Source organism: Crotalus tigris, unplaced genomic scaffold (genome assembly GCF_016545835.1).
Source record: "Crotalus tigris isolate CLP2741 ecotype Arizona unplaced genomic scaffold, ASM1654583v1 scf7180000019221.656610, whole genome shotgun sequence".
Classification (NCBI taxonomy): Eukaryota; Metazoa; Chordata; class Lepidosauria; order Squamata; family Viperidae; genus Crotalus; species Crotalus tigris.
Genome location: NW_024097442.1, coordinates 164,049 through 180,445, shown reverse-complemented (window position 1 = coordinate 180,445; position 16,397 = coordinate 164,049). Strand labels below are relative to the sequence as shown.

The 16,397-nt window shown below is 38.5% G+C and overlaps 1 protein-coding gene across 7 annotated transcripts; it reads right to left on the bottom strand.

Annotated features, from left to right (window-relative positions):
• Positions 1-6,347: 6,347 nt before the first annotated feature.
• PRR29 (proline rich 29) lies at positions 6,348-14,786 on the bottom strand. Of its 7 annotated transcripts, none has more exons than XM_039361250.1 (7): positions 14,463-14,782; positions 13,669-13,737; positions 11,131-11,215; positions 9,592-9,695; positions 8,113-8,312; positions 7,372-7,442; positions 6,348-6,625 (listed from the first exon to the last, which is right to left on the bottom strand). In XM_039361250.1, the coding sequence occupies exons 2-7, from the start codon at positions 13,723-13,725 to the stop codon at positions 6,594-6,596; spliced, it is 549 nt and encodes a 182-aa protein (XP_039217184.1). In that variant the 5' UTR covers positions 13,726-13,737; positions 14,463-14,782; the 3' UTR covers positions 6,348-6,593. The 7 variants fall into 7 exon arrangements, with proteins under 7 accessions (XP_039217184.1, XP_039217185.1, XP_039217181.1 ...); XM_039361251.1 differs by lacking the exon at positions 14,463-14,782 and adding an exon at positions 14,128-14,412; XM_039361247.1 differs by lacking the exon at positions 13,669-13,737 and having other exon boundaries at positions 14,463-14,786.
• Positions 14,787-16,397: the final 1,611 nt, after the last annotated feature.

The window sequence follows — 16,397 nt, the reverse complement described above, 5'->3', positions numbered from 1 at the left end:
AACCTAATGTATTACAATGTGTATTTCAATGTGTATTCCTTTGTTCCTGAAAAAAGGAAAGTATAAAACTGAAGTCTGAACCCGCCCTCGGGGTTCAGAATTGCTCGTTGCTATTGCTTCTGAATCTGCGCAATAAATCTCTCTGCTAAAACCCTCTGGAATTCGTAAGAGTCCTTTCATTTTCCACAAGATTTCTGGCAACTCCGCCGGGACTCTTAGGAAGAGGCCGTTGACCTTCCAGACGGACTGCCCTGGTGGGTAGCCCCTCTCCTAACAACGACTCCTCCAAGCCGGCTCCATGGCCTTTGTCTATGGGGAGATCTTGATTGGACAGGAGGGGAACTCACCTGCCAGCAAAGCACTCCAGTCAAGAATCCACCGAGGATAGCAGACGAGTCTTTAATCCTGGGAAGGGTCTGGAACGCCTGCAGGCAAGTATTATAAAAGGGGATACCTGATCCCATTTGGATCAGAAGAGGGGATTGATCACCCCCTAGAAGACAAGGCGGCATCCTTAAGTCTTCAATAGGTAGGATTGTGTGGGTGGTTAAACCATCGCATTTCCTGAAGAGTGACTGTTGGAACGTCCGGCACACCAGGTCGGTGGTAGTGTGTTAGGGAGAAATGGGAGGAAACCAAACTAAGAAGGGCGTTGGTCAGACGCTGCTTCAGTGTATGTTAGGAAATTTCAAAAAGGGTTTTTCTAGGGATTATGGGGACCCACGACCAAATCCAGCCATGTTAAAAAAATTCTGTGAATCTGAATGGACCACCTTTGGCATAGGGTGGCCCAAAGAGGGATCGGTGAATCCCAAACTCATGGCACGGGTTCATCAAATTGTGACTGGAAGTGGTCATTGGGACCAATATCCCTATATAGACCAATGGCAGATCAATATTGAAGAAAAGCCTCGATGGTTAGCAAAGTGTCAGATAGAATGTGCTAAAATATATTTGGCAAACCAAAAGCCAAACCTCAGACAAAAGCTAAGATTTTGAGCCAGGAAGAAAGGGAGGAAGTTGCCAGGCCCCCACCCTATGTTCCTAGAAGAGAAGAAGGGGGGATATATCAGCAAATTCCACCCCCTCCGATTGAAAGAAATGAAGTCCACCTTCAACCAGAAGCCGGTGTGAAAAGAAAGATAAAAAAAGATAGAACCATTCAGAAGAAAGATCAGGACTTGGATAGCGATGACAGCAAAACATTAGTTTCTAGTCGAACTAGAAGTAAAACGAGGGTAAAAACAGAAGAAATGATAGCCCCTCTAAGAGAAGTTTTGGTCTCTGGACCAAACAACACCAATATTCCGATGCTCCACTATGTTCCCTTTACAACCACTAATCTACTCAATTGGCGTCGGCAATATGGACCATTTTCAGAAAAACCTCAAGAAATAATAGACCTATTCTCCACCATTATTCAGACACATAACCACACGTGGGATGATATGCAACAACTTATTTCTACTTTACTGGATATGGAAGGGAGAGAACAATATAGGTTAGGGAAATTAAAAGTACTTGCCCGCTGACATTCCAATGGGGGAGCGAATTATCAGGCAAGCAGAGATGCCGAAGCAGTAGAAGAAAGACCAGACTGGAATGCTAATGATGGACAACATCAAACTTTGTTGCAGAATTATTGGCTTTTGTGTTTAGAAGCCCTGAAAGAAGCCGCAATTCATCCAGTTAATTATGCTGCAGTAATTAGTATTTGGCAAGATAAAAATGAGTCACCAACCGCTTTTCTCAGCTGACTGATAGAAGCTTATAAAGTAAACACAGGTTTTAATATGGAAGTGGCACAAAATTGCCCACTCCTAATTGAAAGATTTATCACCCAAAGTGCCCCAGACATAAAGAAAAAGTTACAACGCACAGAAGGGGCATTAGGGAAGAATATAGCAGAGATCATGGAAATAGCTCAGAAAGTGTTCAGTAACTGTGAAAAGAAAGAAGAATGTAAGTCAGATCAGAAAGAAAAAAAGAAGGTTGAAATGTTAGCAGTGGCCTTGGGGGGAAATGAATATTGGACCCAACCAATGTGCCATCTGTAAACAGGAAGGACACTGGCAAAGGGAGTGCCCCCAGAGGAATGGCCAATCTAAGGGACAATCTCGCAGTATGGAAGAGGACGAGGAAGAGGATTTAGAGAGACTTTCCAAGGAAGTTGTAGGGGAAGCTTCAGGGGAAGAGGGCGTCCAGCCTATCCTAGTCAAATGGAAGAAAGAGAAGAAAACATGTTCGGCTTAGCCAACATGGAATGGGGAGACTGAAGAGGACCGGGTTCTATGGTCCCACCCCCAGAGCCCATTGTTAAAATACGGGTGGGAGGACAGATTGTCCCAATGTTAGTTGACACGGGAGCCACCAGATTGGTTCTAAATAAATCTATTGGCAAGCCATCAAACCAGACCATCCAAATTCAGGGAGTATCTGGAGAAACTCAATTTCGACCACTCCTGGAACCCCTAACGTGCCAAGTGGGACAAGGAATCATTAAACATCAATTTTTATATGTCCCAGACTGTCCAGTCCCATTATTGGGAAGAGACTTGATAATTAAGTTAAAAGCAACTATTTCCTTCGACAATGGGAAGCAATTAATTCAAGTGTGCCACCCAGTGGAAGAAATATGGCGCTTGATGATAGTGACAGAAGAAGAAGTAGAAAGTACTAAGTAGCAACAATTTAATGTCCCACTCCTGTGGGCAGATGATAACCCCCCTGGATTTGTGAAATATGCCATGTGGAACTAAAACCACAAGCATATCCTGTTAGAGTGCCTCAATGATATTGTACTTCAGAGGCTACTATTGCCATTCAAGAATTAATCCAAAAATACTTGATAGCAAAAATCATTAGAAAAATTCAGTCACCCTGGAATACTGCAATTCTACCTGTTTGTAAGCCCGATGGACAGTGGAGACCAGTGCAGGATCTCCACCCCATTAATAAATTCACCATAACCTTACACATGACTGTTCCTAATCCATATATTCTTTTGAGTACAATACCTGCATCCGCTAAATGGTTTTCAGTTGTGGACTTAAAGGATGCGTTTTTCACCATACCTTCAGCTGAGAATTGTCAGCCGATCTTTGCATTTGAATGGGCTAATCCAAAGACACAAGTTAAGACTCAATATACCTGGTTTAAGAATTCACCTACGTGTTTTGGTCAAGCTTTAGCCCAAGATCTTGCATATTTGAAGTTAGTCAGACAAGAGGACTGTTGCCTTCAATATATGGATGATGTTCTGATAACTGGACAAAACAGGGAGGATTGCTTTGAAAACACATCCAGACTGCTCCGAATGTTACAAGACTGTAGCTACAGAGTGTCCAAAAGGAAAGCACAATTAGTTCAAATGACTGTAATGTAGTTAGGCTATGAACTTTCACAAGGACAAAGAACTCTGGGCCCCCAGAGAAAGTAAGCTGTGTTACAAATTCCCATCCCCCAAACAAAACAGGAAGTTAGAGCCTTTTTGGGAATTACAGGCTTCTGTAGAATTTGGATTCCTAACTTTGCTCTCACAGCTAAACCATTGAACCAAGTTTTAAGAGGACCAGAAAATGAACCTCTTTTGTGGCAACAAGAGCAGACCCAAGCAATGAAACACCTTCAACAAGCCCTTACTACAGCGCCGGCTCTAGGACTACCTGATATATCTAGGTCGTTTTCACTTTATGTCGATGTGAGACAGAATGTGGCTTTAGTCCTTACCCAAAAGCAGGGAAATTGGAATCGCCCAGTCGCTTATCTGTCAAAACAATTAGATATGGCTGCGTAAGGATGGCCACAATGTTTAAAAATTCTAGCAGCAGTTATGCTGTTACTACAGGAGGCAAATAAGTTAATCTTTTCTGCTCTGGTGCCTGTTTGTACTAGTCATGCCCTGCAGACAATTATTGACAATAAGGAACATTTATGGATTAGCAATCAAAGGATGTATAAGATACAGGCCCTTTTATTAGAACATCCACAAGTTACACTGCAACAGTGCTCTACTCTCAATCCGACCACTCTCATGCCAATACCAGATTCAACTATGCCCGTGCATAACTGCATGCAAACAATAGAACTACAATATTCTTGCAGATCTGACCTTACGGACCAACCATTGCATAATCCAGACTTTCAGTGCTTTACCGATGGATCCAGCTTTATGGATCAAGGAATTAGATACTCTGGTTATGCAATTGTTTCTCAAACTGCAACTGTAGAATCAGCACAATTACCTAGCCAAGCAAGTGCACAATTTGCAGAATTATATGTCCTAATCCGAGCATTAGAAATAGCTACAGGAATGATTTTAAATGTATATACGGACATTAAGTATGCATTTTTTACAATTCATGCACATGCGGCAATCTACAAAGAAAGAGGATATTTGGACTCCACAGGCAAGATCATCCAATATGCAACTTTGATTAAAAGACTTATTAAGGTGGCTCAATTATCGTCTAAAGTTGCAATCATCCATTGTCCTGGACATCAAAAAGACTCAAGCCTTATTACCCAGGGCAATAGGAAGGCAGACAAAGAAGCCAAAAGAGCTGCATTAGAAGGCCCCCCTCCAGTCAAATGTCACCAGGTTCATGTATTTGGGCACTTACTTAGAACAACTTGATCCTACATATACGAAAGAGGAAAGCCAAAAGTTGAAGCAGGATGTACAAGCTGAACTGGTTAAAGGCTGGTACACCCTTCCCGATGGACACATTGCTGTTCCTCTTGTGCTTGCCTGCCCCCTTATTTTTCAGGCCCATAAGCAACATCATTTGGGAAAAACTGCATTATTACAGTAGCTTGAATGATTTTTCTATCTTCCCTTTGCTTCTTCGCTAACGGCACAAGTATGTTCTCAATGTTCCATTTGTGCCCAGACCAATGCACGCCAAGGATCGGTAGTACTGCCTGGTCGACAACCAATTGCTTATTTTCCAATGGACTATGTCGTTGTTGATTTTACTGATATGCCTAGGAGTAAGAAATATGCAGCCCTGTTAGTTATAATCGATACCTATTCAGGATGCATTGAGGCCTTTCCGACTGTAAATAAGAAAGCTATACAGGTTGCCAGAATCTTTCTTAAAGAAATTATTCCTAGATTTGGTTGCCCTTCTAGGATTTCATCAGATAATGGTCCTGAGTTTGTACGCCAAATTAATAAGGTTTTAGACCAGGCATTAGGAATTAAGTGGAGATTTCATTGTGCTTTTCACCCCCAATCGGCTGTAGGGTGGAATGTACTCATTGCACGATTAAAACTCTTATTACCAAATTTTGTTTGGAAACTCATCTCCATTAGCCAGACGTTTTGCCTATGGTTTTGTATGCAATCAGACTGATCCCCCGCACTAAATTACAACTTAGCCCTTATGAGCTCATGTTTGGCCATCCCCCTTGTCTATTTAAACCTGACAGTCAGGACTGGCCGGGCTTGGCTCATAAGGGGGGAATAGACCAACAGAAATTGTTACATCAGTTACAGCTTCATAATTTAGCTGTTTCAAATTTGCGCCATTATAAGATGGAACAACAACCCCTCCAGTGGTCACGGCAACACATGGGTTCAAACCAGGAGCTAGAGTATGGATAAAACACTGGAAATCAGATCCCTTGAGCCCAAGATGGAAAGGACCATATACTGTTGTCATGTGTTCTCCTTTGACAGTGAAAACCTTGGAGGGAATGTCCTGGGTCCACTGGAGTAAATTGAAAGCAGCTGCACCTGCCAATCCAGTAACTTACAAGGTGGGTAAAACTGACAAACCTTTAGTGTTAAAATTTACAAGAAATACACCCTGTCGAACCCTACCGGCAATGGGTTCTCAACACACGGTGTGAACATCAGACCTTGCTGAGACACTCCGGACGGTGTCTCTACGCACAGTGGAAGACATGAGGATTCTACAGCTCATAATATTTGTTAGTTATTTAATATGGGAATATAAAATGTTGCCCTCTAAAGATCCTGAATTGGAGATAGAATGATGGAAATTTAAGTAGGAAAACTTCCAAAGGGGGGAATAATGTGGAATAATGAACAATCACTAGAATAATGATGTGTCTGCATAATTACTAGAATAGTGCTGTGTTAGAAGTATGTGACTAACCTAATGCGCATTGCACTTGGATACAATGTATGTAGCAAATTCTCCATTGTATACCCATGAGAAATGAACCTAATGTATTACAATGTGTATTTCAATGTGTATTCCTTTGTTCCTGAGAAAAGGAAAGTATAAAACTGAAGTCTGAACCCGCCCTCGGGGTTCAGAATTGCTTGTTGCTATTGCTTCTGAATCTGCGCAATAAATCTCTCTGCTAAAACCCTCTGGAATTCGTAAGAGTCCTTTCATTTTCCACAAGAACATAATGTACAATTTATATGTGCACATGTTTGAAATATGTGCACAAATATAAACATACTAGCTTTGATCCTAGGCTTTGATCCTATTAGGAAAACAGTATGATACAAAGTTTATCCTGCCATACTCCGGTGCAATTCAGAAGATCTTTTTAGGCCTTTTGCAGCTAGGAATCAGCATCTTTTTGTAGGAAGAATAGATGAAACTTTAATTTCACTTCCATTGCTCAGTGTAGTCGTAATATTCTAGAAGGAGAAAATTGCATAGATTATCTTGACAGAATTTCTAGCAAAGGAAAGGTGCTTAAACTGCCACTGGCCGCACACTTCTCTTTGTTTTCCTCCTGTCCCTCATCTCCTTTTCTTAGAGAGAAAATAGTTCTTTCATATCTATAAAATGACTTTTAAATAAATTCAAATATTATTTAGTCAATGTTGGCAATGCAACACCATGAGCATGAGAGAATTTACAACACTTAGATGCAACTCAGATCTCCCCCATAATAAAATAATAATAAAAACCTTGTTGAATGATAAATGGTTAAATCATGTAAGATTGCTAAATGTCATAAAATCTCTTTTACTCACAATCTTGCAAGATTTCATAGGAAATTATAGAATCTGGTGAAATTGGGCCTTTTTAAATTGCTTATGCTTTTAAAAATAATGATCTTTTTAAAAAAATAGTTACAGTCCTGTGACTGTAAAATTGTAATCTGCCTAAAACATCACCAACGGGTGAACAGCACAGAACAGTTTCCTCTGATTAGGCTTGGTTTGACTTTCCTAGTTTACATCCATCTAGATCAATCTAGCTACATCTTAAAGCTGCCAAGTTAAGACTTTGTAGTAAATGGTCAAACTATCATTAAGCCAGTACTGAAATTACCAGGGCAAATAGACCCTACAACTCTGCCTGCATCAGAAAGTTATGATAGGAATAATGGGCGTATTATTGAAATGGATCTGTGGTCCATCCACTGCATCCTTACCTGAAGCTGGTAAGATATCGGCTGTGACAGTTCCAGTGGCACTTGGTGGTGGGGGTGGGGGTACCGCTTGACTAAACAGAGATAAATTAAAATGGGATATTTAATTACAGCGGGCAAGATAGTGGGAAATATCCATGGCTAATTCTCAATACCCAGGGGAACTATCTTACACTGATAGTTCTGTAATATTCAAGGTCTTTTCCCTTTTTGGTTAAAGCAAGTTTCTTCCCTTTTATTAAATTAGCAGAAATTTCATCTGACCTTGTCTTTGAAATGCCTAATAAAATACTAGGAACCAAATGAAGCTTCTAATATTGCTGAATTTTTAATTCTCTGTAAATATCATTGTTTTTCAAGATTTGAAGTAATTGAATAAATTCTACAAGAATAAGCAATGGTAAATATCTGGGATATTTACACATTTAGCAAACATTTATATGCAGAATTTGGGAGTACAGATAATAAAGAATAATAGCAATGCCACAGACAGGATATTAGTGGTGGTGACTAAACAATGCAAGTATGCTTCACTTGGCTTATCATAATTTAGAGAAGGTCCCAAATCCAGGTGTATCCTACCTTCCATAATTTTGTGATGAATATTACTGTTTTATCACTCATCTTAGCCTTCCATATTTTATATGTAACATTTGGATGAATTATTGTAATATGTATTGGAATACTGAAATGAAACACTTCAATTGTTTATAATCTTTTTCCCATCTGCACAGTTCTGCTCACCCATCATCTTGTCTCCTTGTTGACTGATGATCTGGGCCCACATGGCGAATGATGGGCTGCTGTGGTGTCAAAATTGAGGGTTGAGATGGAGGCTTCCATGTTCTGAATGGAAGGATGAATGGATAGGGTGCATAATGGTGGTGGAATACCATGTCCATCTCATCTTCATCCTCTGTCTGCCAGGGAATAAGGGGTATCTGCTAGAAAAAAAGATTAGGACACTTAAGACAATGGTTCTTATCTCAAGGATCATAAACCCAAAATGGTTTTACCTGTGGTTGCACTGGTATAGTCCTGTTAATAAATTGTATTTCCTGTTGCAACAGCATGAGATGAGCAATAAATTGAAGTGAATTGACTAAAAGAATCCCAGTTTACCTTTAAAGAATAGTAAAGACCTATTTTGCCTTGATAAGCTAGGAATCTAGTATCTCCAAGAGTCTTTCTCTAGCCACCTTCTCCAGCCCCTTCCAATTGTCAGCATTATTCCTTTCTCCTTTCTATAACCTCACAGTGGCTTTGACTTAGAAAACTGTTTATACTCAAATTATTAATATTGCTGTTGTGACCGGTTTAGGCAGAACATCTGGCTACAGTATGTAAAAGAGATATTGAAAGGGTGAGTAGTGAAAATAATAATTCATTGCGCATAATAATTATAATTAGAAGTCATGAAGTTAGTCCCAAAATATATTCTGGATCCCAACAGAAAAAGTTAAAAACTTCTGAAAACTGACTTGGTGCATCACATTCCTTTATTTCTCCTGGCGGAGATATGTAGCTGTCAAATCAGGGCTTTGAAGCTATCAGCTCTTGAAGGTAGACCTTGAATTTATGAGTACTACAATCACTTTTATTATAAGTTACAATAACAGAATCTTGCAATCTAAATGTGTTTCTTTTCTCTCTGTTTTTTATCCTAACAGAACTATGGATGGTCATATCTGAATTTTTTTTTTCAAATTCTATTTCTGTGTTGGACTCAGATTTCTCTTATCTAACTATTGCCTTGGCTGTATCTCTTCCTCCTGTTTCTCAAGGTTATTCTTTCATCCAATTACATATGTAGAATCATTCAGTATTTTATGGACGTCATATAATTTCAGATGATGTGTCATTGCTGTTCCTGCTCATATTCATTAATAGTTTCATTTCACATGCTAGGCAGCCAGTTAATTTCAGAACAACAAAATCGTTATGTATCAGAGATATCTCTTTGTAATAAAATTAGGCACATTCAATCTCACAAGAGGTTAGATTTAAGAATGGAACCTATAATGTTGTCACTGAAAAATGGCAATCTATTCCATGATTGTCTTCTGGAATGTATGATGTGACATCAAGGCACATGTTTTTCTGCTCTCCTGCCCTTCAGTTGAAGCCAGTAGAAGGCAAGACAGTTGGCACAGAAATGCCTTTCTTTCCTAAATCAACTCCTCTGTCATATGTAGATCTACCCTAGATCAGCAATCTACCTACCTGGCTTGGATTGGATTCAAAGCATGCTGCTGCTGACATAGCCAGGTTGCTCATTATCACTTGATGCATCTGGGCATTTTGTATCATCATTAGCTCTATTAAATCTTCCAGAAATTAAGAACACAATCAATATGCATTGATTTATTTGTACATATGCACAAACAGAAATATGTAACACGAAAGGAGGAATTACAGAACCATAAGAACAAAGGTATACAACCTGAATTTATAGCATTACACACAAGCTCTCAGTATTTCAGTATTTTCACAAGTCCCACAAGCTTTCAGTATTTCCAGATTCCAATGTGCATGAGAGAAAGTAAAACTTTCTAAATACTTGACTGCAGAATAAACATATTAACTATATTTAGTTTTAATTAAATGCAAGTGAAATGAGATTAAAATTAGTTTTAGCACTGCACTTCCATATGTTCAAAGACCAAATTTGATTTTCAGCATAGGAGAAGCTATGCACTCTTGCTATAGAGCTTAATGTTTAAAAATCACGGCACTTTTAATCCATTAAATTTAATTTGAATAAATTAAAAAAGGAAACTACAAAGCGAAAATGTAGCATAAAAAGAAGAAAATGACAAGCCTTAGAATATAATAAACGATTGCATTATCTGACAAACACAGATTAAAATTGAAACATTCTCAAATCTCAGTCCATGTTTCCAATCTTTTAATACATCTGTTCTCAAAATAGTTACACATCTAATCCAGACCACAACTAAGAACAAGAAGAGTGGCTGTTACTAGACACATGGCACAAGATTCATAAAGCTGTTTCAGATTATTTTCAAGAGTTATAAAATAGCCACTTATTCCAAGAAATAACATTTTTGCCATTGGATTATGCATTGCTACTCCAGATAATCATGCAGCAATTAAATGCTTTAATATATCATTGGAATCAGTTTTGAGACAGTGACTGATCTCTACTGACCAATATTTGTAGCATGCTAGTGAATTATGCATTTCAAATGTGATAGAGATGTATGTCCCATGGAATTACATGTCTTACACATATTTTGTTGCGATTTCTGGTCTTTCTCTTTTTGTTTGTAATAACTGATATTAACAATACTCCATTTTATAATTTTAAAAAATATCCACATTATAATAGAGTGGCATAACTAGAAAGCTATTGCTGCAAGTTATCTTGCAAAAGTCAAAGCAGGCTTGTAAATTCCTACATCAGTTGAAGACTCAAGAGAGATTGGCATCATTTTATAGGTTAAGAAAAATATTTAGATCATGTGTGGAGCTACATGCTTCATTATAAATCAGATTTTTAAAAAACCATTATTAGAATATATTAATATATTGTTATAATAGATTAAAAGAGACTCAAAAATAATTTAAGCTTTAAAATATTCTGAATTTATTCATTTTCAGATAACAGTATGGGGTGGGGTGGAATTTTTCGGATTAGTAACACATAGATATGTTCCAACATAATCAGCTGTTTCTTTTAGGATCTCCTCCTTCCATCAATCTCAGTTCTCTAGCAAATTGGTAGACTTGATTTCTTACTTTCTCTGAAGTGGCTTGTGCAGCTGGACTGAGGAAATGTCGGTGGCATCTGTTGGAGAATGGTCACTTCTGGCTCTTGAGGAATCTGAGAAACAATGGAAGGAAATTCAGAGAAGAGCAGGCTGTCTTGGGGGCCTGACTCTTACCATTTTTTCCTGGATAAGGTTCTGTTATTATTGTTGTTTTATACAAAAGTTATACATCTGATTGAGCTAGATTGGACTTAAGCTAAATGCACACCTAGGCATCCCTGGCTTCTTTTTTCCCAGTGGTATAATTTAGAATGGATGGGATCCAAGTTCTTCTGATGGTTAAACAACTGCAAACAGAAATGCTGGCCTATATACTGTGGATTTCCCAGGAATCTTTTGGTAGATTAGAGTGGACCTCTTTTGCACCAGGATGACTTTTCAGGCTCATTCTCTACAATAATGCTGTCACACCTTTCACCATCTCTTTAAAGTGAAGCTTTATTCAGATTTTCAATCATGGGCAAAACTGTAAACGCTGGGTGATTTAAGGATTGCATAAAGGGTCCACTTCCTATAAGCCTCTAAGACTAGATTTTCTCAAAGATTCCCAGAATAACCTGCTCTAATGCCTACTGATGCCATCCCTTGCCGCCCCTGTCTTTCAAGCCAGCATGGGACAAATACATCAAAATCAGAACACCAGTTTACGTTACATATTGATTTAAAGAACATCTGAACAACATACTGCATAAGCAGATTGACTAATTAAATCAATTAATTAAAATGATAATTAGTAAAAATTAACATTACAAAAGTTTAGTAAAAATTAAAACTGAAACTACAAATGAGTAAATAATGTTTGTATCACCAAATCCCTCCTCTAAACTGACTCTTTTATCTAGCACTGCCCTTTTTCTGATCTTTAGTTATTCAGCTGGTTCCCTCTGCTCAAAATACCTTCTTGAATTTGAGCCAGAGACTCCACATTTTTGCTCTTATTTCTAAGTTGAATCACAGAATTCCTGCTGCATTGCAGAAACCCACTCAGTTGAACAATTTGGCAGAAGTCTCCTCCTATTGCACCACACAACTTCCTCTGCGATGTACAGCTTTCAGGAGGAAATTGCATACTTTAGTTAGCAGAAGGGAGGCTCCTGCTGTATCACACAATCCACAGCATGCCTGTCAAGCTATCTTTAAACATGATGTACTGCTCTTTCACTTCACCAAGAAGCTGATGAAAAATAGTGTTGCACCATAAAGTATGATTCCCTCTCCTGTAGCATTATAAAACCCCTTTCCTGTGCTTGTCAGCAGTTGGATTAGCTATTTTTAAACACAATTTTAGTGATTTAGACAAAGAACACTTAGCCCATGTTTTAAAATAACTCATCTAGCAGCTGACAGGTTGGTAGAAGTGCTCCCAGGGTTGCACTGCACTGCACAGCCTTTCCCTTCATCCCCATCATTTATTCATTATGATAATTCCTCTTTCCAAGACTGGAAGACCTAATGAGTTCAACGGGAGAATTTCATTTGGAATAACTACTACAGACTCTCCTTTGCTCACAGCAGAAGGGCTCTGGAGAATGTGGAAGTGCCCAAGGAAAAGAAAGATTGAGGCAGGCCTGAACCATCCCAAAATGGCCACTGGGTGCTGATACAGCCCCAGTCCTGGGAGATACTAATTGAATGATTAGTGAGAAATGTCCAAATATATTTACAATTAAAGAAATGTATCAGGAATTTACCTCAACATTAATACAGCTAAGAACAACTTGAAGGCATCTCAGCATATATGGACCACTAATCAGATGAAGGCAATGCCAACATAATTTGACAGAAAAAAAGAAGTCATGTTTCTTCATGAGTAGATGAAGAGGGGTGGATTTCAGATGCCTCTCAGGATTGCTGCCCAGGTGAAGATGTTAAACAAAGCTATTGTTGGATAAAAAAATCTCTAAGGGCAATTGGGCATGGCACAACTATTTGTCATCTATGTTCTGTGGGCATAGATTTACACAAAGTTTTTCTGTGCTCATTTTCAGTTGCCAGAAAGGTGATTATGTTGGTTTTTCACTGTCAGTGCAAAAGAGGTCTATATGATTTAATTCACTTATTATCATCTAAGCTTTAGTATATCTCTGTCTACTTCATCAGCTTAATTAAGGCAGGGATATTATACCTAACTCCTCCAGCATCGACAGCTGCATTATATAACACTGTTCTCTCTGACTATATTCCCTGCCTCTGATAAAGTGGATCCAGAGATGTAAATTTTATGCAGTCATAAATATGCTAGATTTTTAGGTGACACAAGAATTCTTGTTATATTTCCATTTTCTGTTCTTCATTTGGGACTCAGGAGGGGTGTTACAATTAGTTATAGCATATAAAATATATTGCCTCTTCCATTGCAGTATTGTCTAACCCACACACTTGGTAACCACCCAGAACTTTTCTTGGTTGGAACTGAATCAAAAAGACGTGCAGGATTACAAAGATTCTTCTCTCTGCTGCCAGAATGAGATACCTTTCAATATTCCCACCCACTGCAGTGACTTACTGGTTGCTGAATGAGGTACACTTGTGGGGAGACAGTACTGTTGCCCCCTGGATCCATGGCAAGGCCTCACTGTTCAGTAGAAAATACCAGCAGGAAGAAAGTTGTCAGACTGGTTGCTAAGGGAGCTGTGTTTAAACATACCTAGCCTCCCCTTCCTGTAGGTGTTTTTCCTCCTTCAGTTTATAATTAACTTATCACGAGCATTGAGTTTAACCAGCAAATACTGTAATCTAATAATCACAGTAGTCTCCCAACAGTTAACTCTGAGTCTCAATAATAATTCTAAGTCACTTGATTTTATTTTTAGATTTTTGCCATTCCAGTATACAAACGGATTGGGAGGGTATTTTTTCCAGACAGACATTGACCTGTTCACCATATGAAAACAAGGTTGTTGTCTGACAAATTAATATTTGTTAAAGAAAGGGGCTGATAGAAGAAATAAAAGAAGTTACCTACCAATTGTCTGAGAGCAGCTTGATTACCCTCAGCTAGATTTTGACTGGTCCCAGTTGGGGTCCCTGTTGGAATAGCCTGGGTATACCACCCAAACATCTAAATTGCCTTCCTTTATAAAACTGCTTCTTATAAAGTTTCTTATAAGTTTTTATAAAACTTCTGGCTAAGTTCATAAAACATGCTCAAAATAGTTACTGAACTGACCCATTGTTGCCTAGATTTACACAATTCATTAAATTACAGACTGAATTAACTGGCTAGGTTGATACAGCACAGAAATGAAGAGGGAGAAAGGAGGAGGAGGAAGAGGAGGAGGAGGGAGAGCTGCTACTAACCAGGAAAACATGTCCTGTGAAGGCAGTCCCCAAGACGTAGTTGGGAGAACATAGCCCTTGTGTGCACATAGCCCTTGTGCAGCTGCTTCTCATCCTGAGAATGGGTAAACAAATGGCATGTGGTGTGAGTGTTCCGGATTTTGATCTACCAGCCTTGTATTGATTTGTATGAAGAAAGGCCCATAAAGTAGAGCCTCACATTTCCTGAAAAACTCCTGCTCCACAAACCTATTGAGCATAAATTATGAGCCCTCCTCCCAATGTTGAATTGTTTAATGAGGTCTGATGTCATCACTTCTTCTATTGAGGCTTTGTCCTAAAAAGATTAAATGCAAACTTTTCCAATCAAATAAGGTAAGGCAGTATACATTTTAGCAAAATGAAAATCAGATCAAAATAATCTGTCCTTTTATAATCGTACAGTGTTTCCCCTAATTAGCCAGAGGTTTTCGAGGACCTGAAAACATTCTGCAGTGTCAGCTGGTAGTTACTACATTGCTACAGGTTGGGGAATATTGCTAATTAGCTGAAAAAAAAAAAAAGCTTATGCAGAATGAGGAGGTAAGTGAACTAGACTATCAGTATTCTACCCAGGGGGAATACTGTACATGCCTGGGGGCTTCTTGCACAAGAGTCATAGAACTGGGAGGCTACATAATGTTATTGCATAAATTCAATTACATCATAATTTCTGCTTTTATGACTTGTTCATTGGGAGATTTTTGTCCCTTTCACATTACTAACTTGTGAATCTATTCTTTGCTTCAAAAAGACCATATTTCTCCCATCTCACTTTACAGAAATGTAGCTGAGAAAGATTTTCTGAGTTTTGCTTTGTTTCTTCTGTTCTAAATTAACCTGCCTCCTAATAAAGCTATTCTTCTCACTAGGGAAAAGATGACTATGTGATTAAATGAATTGAAGGATAGGCAAGCACATGAATAGACCTACAGTCTTATACTCCATGGAGAAAAAAATCTCAACTTGGAAGAGTGGAAAGATTTACAGGCAAAATAAATTTAGAAGCAAAATCTGCAATTTGTTCTCTTGTTCAAAAGAGAAATAATTAAAGTTATGCAGGATAATTTTGTTTTCAATTTGGGGAGCTCCATAGGGGAAGAGCTAAGGCATGTACATCCTTTTCCAACTAACCTGCTGGTCATGGGATAATCTATGCTGAAAATATGAAGGATGTGGGTCACATATCAAATGTATTAGTTGATGGTGGCAAGAGTTTATAGGTTTCTAAGGAATTTCTAGGTTAGGGATCCTAATTTGTATGTAGAATAGCAGGAATATTCTTGGGAATAACTGGGTTTAGGCTGTACCTTGCGCATACTATTAACAAAATATGTCCCAATTCACCGGCATTATCTTCACTATTATCAGGGAATGCTTCCTGTGTCATGTTTTTAGGCTGTGTCATGACTCAATCTAATCTAAAGTATGCTACTTGAAAATAATGATAGATCAAAGTCATGATGAATAGCAAAGTTGGTATCTATGGGCTTATCTGTTGGCAAAACTGGCATGTGGAAGATTGTAATGTGGAATGTAAAAGAAGTAAACAGTAAAGAGTGTGCAAATCTATAAAACAAAGAGAATCGGAAAAGATGTAATTGGTTTGAAGACAGGTGGCCCGATAATATGGACTGGAATTGATTAATACACATAGGGAAGGTAGAGATTTAATTAAGAGTGAAGAGACTGACATTCAAGTCAGAAAGCATAAACTGACATCTTTTAAATTGTTGTGGGTGCAAAATTAAAAAAGAATGTATAAGTTGTTGATAATTTGCATATTGCAGTATATTCCCTAGAGTGGTGCTAATGGAAGAACTAAAGATGAGTTTTGAGAAAATGTGTGCAACTTTTTAAACAAATGTTATGGAAGGGGTGACATGAATTGATGGGTGAGCTCAAGGAAGTGTGTGC

What these genes read in the sequence shown, in the direction of transcription:
- PRR29 (XM_039361246.1), bottom strand. Translation starts at nt 14,223, where the DNA reads ATGTTTGGGTGGTATACCCAGGCTATTCCAACAGGGACCCCAACTGGG. An exon ending in AAGCTGCTCTCAGACAATTG is followed by an intron (nt 11,216 to 14,127) that starts GTAGGTAACTTC and finishes ATTGTTTCTCAG; the next exon opens with ATTCCTCAAGAGCCAGAAGT. An exon ending in CGATATCTTACCAGCTTCAG is followed by an intron (nt 6,626 to 7,371) that starts GTAAGGATGCAG and finishes TTCTCCTTCTAG; the next exon opens with AATATTACGACTACACTGAG.